A 5,906-nucleotide genomic window follows, 5' to 3' on the forward strand; every position below is an offset into this window, starting at 1 on the left:
GAGATATTCTTCACAGTCGCATGGCATTTCCACCACTCATCACCAGCCTCCAACTCCAAACATATGCACCGTCGCACCCCGCACCCCCTGAACACGCCGTCACCCTCCTCCTTTCCCCCCATCCACCCTACATCTGTGCGGCACACTTTTCCGTGAGTTATGGCGTGTATATAAGTGTTGCATTCTGATCCAGAGACAGTCTGCATCACTCTCGCTTTCGTCATGGGTCTCCGAGAGGTAACAGAGAAGCCGCACGCACACACGCGCACTTCATCACTCACATAGATTGATGTGCGGCGAGGAAAGTGGCACAATCGAAAGGGATGATGACAGAATTCCCGGGGACTCGGTTCTCCCCTCTGTCTGTTGTTTTGGACAAATTTAGGTTAAAGACGGAAATAGGCAGGAATTGGTTTCCTAGCAGAGTGGTTAACAAATGGAATAGACTTAGTAAACATGTAGTAAGCGCTGAAACTATGGGTTGTTTTTAGGGGAAGATCTATCTATATACCAATTTTTTTTTTTTTTTTTTTTTTTTTTTGAGGGTGGTAGCCAAGTTTAAAGGCAATTACCCACTCCCACCAATTTCACTCCCACTCATTCCACTCCCACCCACCACCCTTTCCTCCCCTTATCTTAGTTCCTTGTGGACGAAGGGTCATCCCTGTTTCCCGCCCACTGCCCTGAAAGATGTGATAACTGTAAGGATAAGGATGACAGATGGTAAGAGACATGGAACTGCCTAGTGTAAGCCTTATGGCCTCTTGTACTTTCTTCCATTCTTATGTCTTATGTTCTTAAAACGACTCCCGGTACATCCCTACAAGAAAATAGATAAATAGAATAATAATAATGTTGGTTACGGACGAATAAAAAAAAATAAAACGAAAGTAAATGAAAAAAAAAGATTGTTTCAGCTTCTTCGTGACGATTTAAGAACATAAGAATGAAGGAGATTACAAGAGACCATAAGGCCTACACTAGGCAGTTCCATGTCCATTAGCACCTTCTATCGCAATCCATAAAGTTTTCCAACCTTCTCTTAAAACAACCGATATTTTCAAACCTGATGGGCTCCCATGGATCTTATTCTATTTTATCTTCAGACGATTTTATTCAGCTTAAAAGCACCCAGAAGACGGCGAGGGCTAAAGCCTTATTTCCATGGGGCAAGTTGAGAGGCAAGTTAAGTGTGCAAGTTACTTGACCTAGAGAGGAAAGCAAGCAAGTACTGTACATGTTCGCACAGGCCAAATCAGAGACAAGTGGCATGTGTGAACATGTACTTGCAAGTAACTTGCACACTTGCCTTTCTTCTCAACTTGCCCCGTGTAAACAAGGCTTAAGAACCAGGGCTCAAATGCACTAAATTTAATATTCTAAGATTATTTCTTTTAATAACTTTTTCTAATTTCGCTTCAGTAAATAATTTTAGTATTCGCCCTAATTATTGTACACTTGCGTTTCAGTAAAATGAGCTACTTGTGATGTCTCGAAAAAATATATAGATGAGATTACAAATACTTAACGTCAGACCAAAAGACCATAAGGTTTACCTACACAATCGTTAATATTGCCTAATAGACTGTATTAGCCATGAGTATTGATACTGTGAAAAAATATTGATGGATCTTTTAAAAGGGCCAATAGCATCAAGTCAATATACTGTGTCAATAATATTGATTGCATAGGGACGGTTTACAATAAAAGTCTTTTGAATTTGGCCATGAATAATTTCTTTTCATATTCTAGAGATCTGATGTTCGCTGCTCGAGCAGGTTAGAACGTCGCTACTTGTGGCGGAGGTCAAGGTGACGATAGTTCGAACCCTGCCTCCAGCGAGTTGGACCAAGAGTATGGTTCAATAAATTCCATGACACAAAGTTCTCCGTAAGGGACACCGTCCTAGTCTCCTGGTAGGGGAGTTCGCGACAGTAAATCGAACCATCATCAGTTTATAGTTTTACAGATAGAGTCTATATAGATAGATATGTTCTCTTATTTAAGTTCAACATTCGCTTAATTCAGTGATGAATACATACAAAAACAAGACAATGGAAATCTTAAAGGTTTCATGTATTCATATTTCTTCTCATCATATGTGCACACACACACACACACACACACACACACACACACACACACACACACACACACACACACACACACACACACACACACACACACACACACACACACACACACACACACACACACACACACACACACACACACACACACACACACATACGATGGCGCAGTGGTAGCGTTCGCTGCCGCCACTACGGCGGTCTGGGTTCAAATCCCGCCCAGGGCTGAAATAGTTTTAGTTTCGTTGCGCTGTGACTCGTTACTCCAACTTTCGTGGGTGGGAAGTTGTGTGTGTGTGTGCGTGTAAGGTCACAGTATTACCCATAGATCGGTCATACTGTATATGAGCTCTGAGCTCTCTTCCGGGAGGGCAATAGGTGTCGATCACGAGTCCAACACGTGATCCAAGACCATGGTGAATCACACACACGAACAGGCACGAAAAAAACACATACTAAATAATAAATGCATGCACTGTAATGCCTCATCGTAATTCTTTTGTTTTCCTTTCCCGCAGATTGTTTTGGTATTCGCGTCGATGGTGGTTGTCGCCTTCTCAAGTCAGAGCCCATATGGTCCACAAACATACCAGGTACGAGGAAGGGGGAGGGGGTGGGGGTGAAGAGGAGGAAGTGGAGAAGAGGTGCCTGATACCCCCCCCCCGCCCTTTTTTACTATAGTGACCGAGCCTACATACATCACTGTGACTGACAATTTCATTCAGGTAAGGGGAAGGGTATTACCCAAACGAATCGGGGGGGGGGGGGAAGGAGGTCTTCCAGGATTCTTGCCTTGACGAAGACATTGTGCATCAAAGGGAACTCTTCTCCTGAAGGAGGAACGCCCTCATTTCCCCTGGAGTGTCTGCCACTTACCCGCATAACCGTCGTATCAACTCTAGAAAAAATATTTTGGATAATGCCAGATAATTTTATTCAGCTTGAATAGGGCCTCCTTGTGGTGAAGATGTGGGTGTTGATGAACTTCGAAGACAGAAGGGAGGGAGATCATCCTCTCCGACGACCACGATAGGTGCATTTAACCTCGTTGGCCCTCTCGCTGTCAAGGTGGTGGTTGGAATGCAAGGGAGAGGGCCACTCGGTAAGGAAGTTCTTTAAGGGACCCCACCCACGCTACGATCTGGTCTTGAGACTGCCGGACAGATATGGTCCGATCCGACCAGATTAGATCGTGTATGTCGGTCGGACAAACCAAAATCAGTGCAGACACGATCCAATCTGGTCGGATCAGACCAGACTTGTCCGGCGGCCTCCGGATCAGATAGTACCGTGGATGTGGTTCCTATCTCTTCTGAGCGATTCTTTTCTAGAGTATCTTTTTATGGGATTAAATCATGTGTTAGACTTGTGATCGAAAGTTATTACCCTCTGAGATGAGAGTAATGAACTCATACATAACCCGATCTATGGTTAATACTGTAACCTTGCACACACACTTTTTTTTTGTGTATGGCGCCATTATTACTTTAATAGAGAACAAAAGATTTAATATTTATCAAACATTAATTTTGGGTAGATTAAGTCTTTAAAAGTTCAAAAAATTATAATTGATAGTTTCTTCACACCAGACGAGACCCCATGAGTGAGACACGCACAAGAATCCCGAACTAACTTTGTAGACCAACTTAAAAACAATCACCATCCCATTCCCATGAAGTAGGAAGTGAGAAACCCCAGGAAAGGCAAGCCCTTTCAGTTGCGGCAAGCCGCTGAGTCGCCCTTAAGTATTCAGTATTTCCTTCAATGAACATAAGAACATAAGAATGAAGGAGACTGCAAGAGATCATAAGCCCTACACTATGCAGTTCTATGTCCCTTACCATCTGTCATCCCTATCCATAGAGTTAGCTTCTCTTAAAACAATCAATGGCTTCAGCGTTCACGACATGATTACTAGGTCTTTAACCCATTAAACTCCGACGACAAGATTCTTGCCATTTGGTCAAATAAAACAAAAAAATCATAAAATACCAAAATGTTTGATCAAACACCAGAAAAATATGACGTCAGTCCTCGCATCGCACGCGAGCGAAGCGAGGACTGACGTCATATTTTTCTGGTGTTTGATCAAACATTTTGGTGTTTTATGATTTTTTGTTTTATTTGACCAAATGACAAGACATCTTGTCATCGGAGTTTAATGGGTTAAAGCCTTCTTGAAACAATACACCTTCTAATCTTGTTTTAAGAGAAGATAAAATGACTTTATGGATAGGGATGACAGGAGGTAAGGGACGTGGAAGTGCCTAGTGTAGGCCTTATGGTCTCTTGCAGTTTCCTCCATGCTTACGTTCTTATGTTCTTAAACGTTACCTTTTCCTATAAACGTTAAGCCTTCCTTTAAACGTTAGGCTGCGTATAGACCGAGCGAGTCTGGGCCGATTCTTGTCAAATACTGTGATTTGAACCAACAGAAGAAGGCTTAGCTTGCGGCATTCTAGACTTCCATACGAACACTTTAACAATGCGTTTAACATTCGTAAAGGTTTAAATCATTTCAGATCGCCATTCAAATTCTCAATACACGACGCAAAAGTAATTTGACATTTGAAAATTGGGAAAACGAAAATTTGTAACCAAAGTCGTTTCCACTTAAACGAACTCGCAACGGTTCCAGAGAATCGGCCCGGGCCCGTTCGGTGTTTACACCCAGCCGTACTGCACATTTCTTTAAACGTTAAAACTTCCCTAAACGTCAAACTTTTCTTCAAACGTTAAAACTTCTCTGAAATTTCACTTTTTCCTATACACGTCAAACCTTCTTTAAAATGTTTTTAACATTAAAATTCCTTTAAACGTCAAACCTTCCTTTCAACATTAAAACTTCCCTGAAATTTTACCTTTTCCTATACACGTCAAACATTGCTTAAAACGTTTTTTTATTTTAAAACTTCCTTAAACGTCAGCCCTTCCAAACGTTCCACCTTCCTTTTCAGCCCATGCCCCACCAGTTCCTATACAACGTTCGGGATGAATACGGCAACGACTTCGGCCACAACGAGAACTCGGACGGGAAGAACGTCCAGGGCGAGTACCGAGTCCAGCTCCCAGATGGCCGAGTCCAGGTGGTCTCGTATACAGCCAATCACGACACCGGATTTTTAGCGAACGTCCAATACCAGGGCGAGGCCCAATACCCGCCACCTGCCCCAGCTAGCAAACCCAACTACGGACACTAACCCTCGTACCGCAGGACACTATTTCTTCGTATCATTCTGCCGCCAGGCGATTTTATTCCCATCCGTGACACCTTCCCCTTAACCTAACCTAACTTAACCTAACCTAATGAAGGCAGCGCCCCTCCCGATACCTCATTTTTATTCTGGTTGCCGCCAGACGATTTTAATTCATCATCAAGACACTCCTTTTAATATCAATGGTATTGGCAATCTCATAAACACATTTATTTACGTTCAACAATGTTTTAATTTTAATGAGAATAAAGCAATAAAACCTTGTTAAACACGAGCAAGTGTCTTCCAATCCTAATGACCTTGTGTCACTACATAGAGGCATTTTTGCAATCCTAATCAATCAACTTGAATCACTGATGGCAAACAATGTAACTAGCAAAAGTCACACCTTCCATTCTCTTTCAGTCATTTAGGACATACCTGGCAAGCTTCTGGGTAGGTCCTCCCCCGGGGGATGCATTGCCGCACACACACACTATCACCGCAAGAGCATTGACCGAAGTTATCTCGATAAAACAAATCTCTAGAGACAAAAGAGAGAGAGAGAGAGAGAGAGAGAGAGAGAGAGAGAGAGAGAGAGAGAGAGAGAGAGAGAGAGAGA

The 5,906-nt window shown here is 42.7% G+C and overlaps 1 protein-coding gene across 1 annotated transcript in view; it reads left to right on the plus strand.

Annotated features, from left to right (window-relative positions):
• Positions 1–5,290, plus strand: part of LOC143025704 (cuticle protein 7-like) — a 24,555-nt gene extending 19,265 nt beyond the window's left edge. Inside the window, exons 2-3 of the mRNA XM_076185705.1 lie at positions 2,609–2,683; positions 5,048–5,290. Of these exons, the coding sequence (XP_076041820.1) occupies positions 2,609–2,683; positions 5,048–5,290 (318 nt within the window). The remainder of the gene's footprint in view (positions 1–2,608; positions 2,684–5,047) is intronic.
• Positions 5,291–5,906: the final 616 nt, after the last annotated feature.

The sequence above is a fragment of the Oratosquilla oratoria genome, chromosome 5, assembly GCF_046742065.1.
Source record: "Oratosquilla oratoria isolate Oo_2021 chromosome 5, ASM4674206v1, whole genome shotgun sequence".
NCBI lineage: Eukaryota > Metazoa > Arthropoda > Malacostraca > Stomatopoda > Squillidae > Oratosquilla > Oratosquilla oratoria.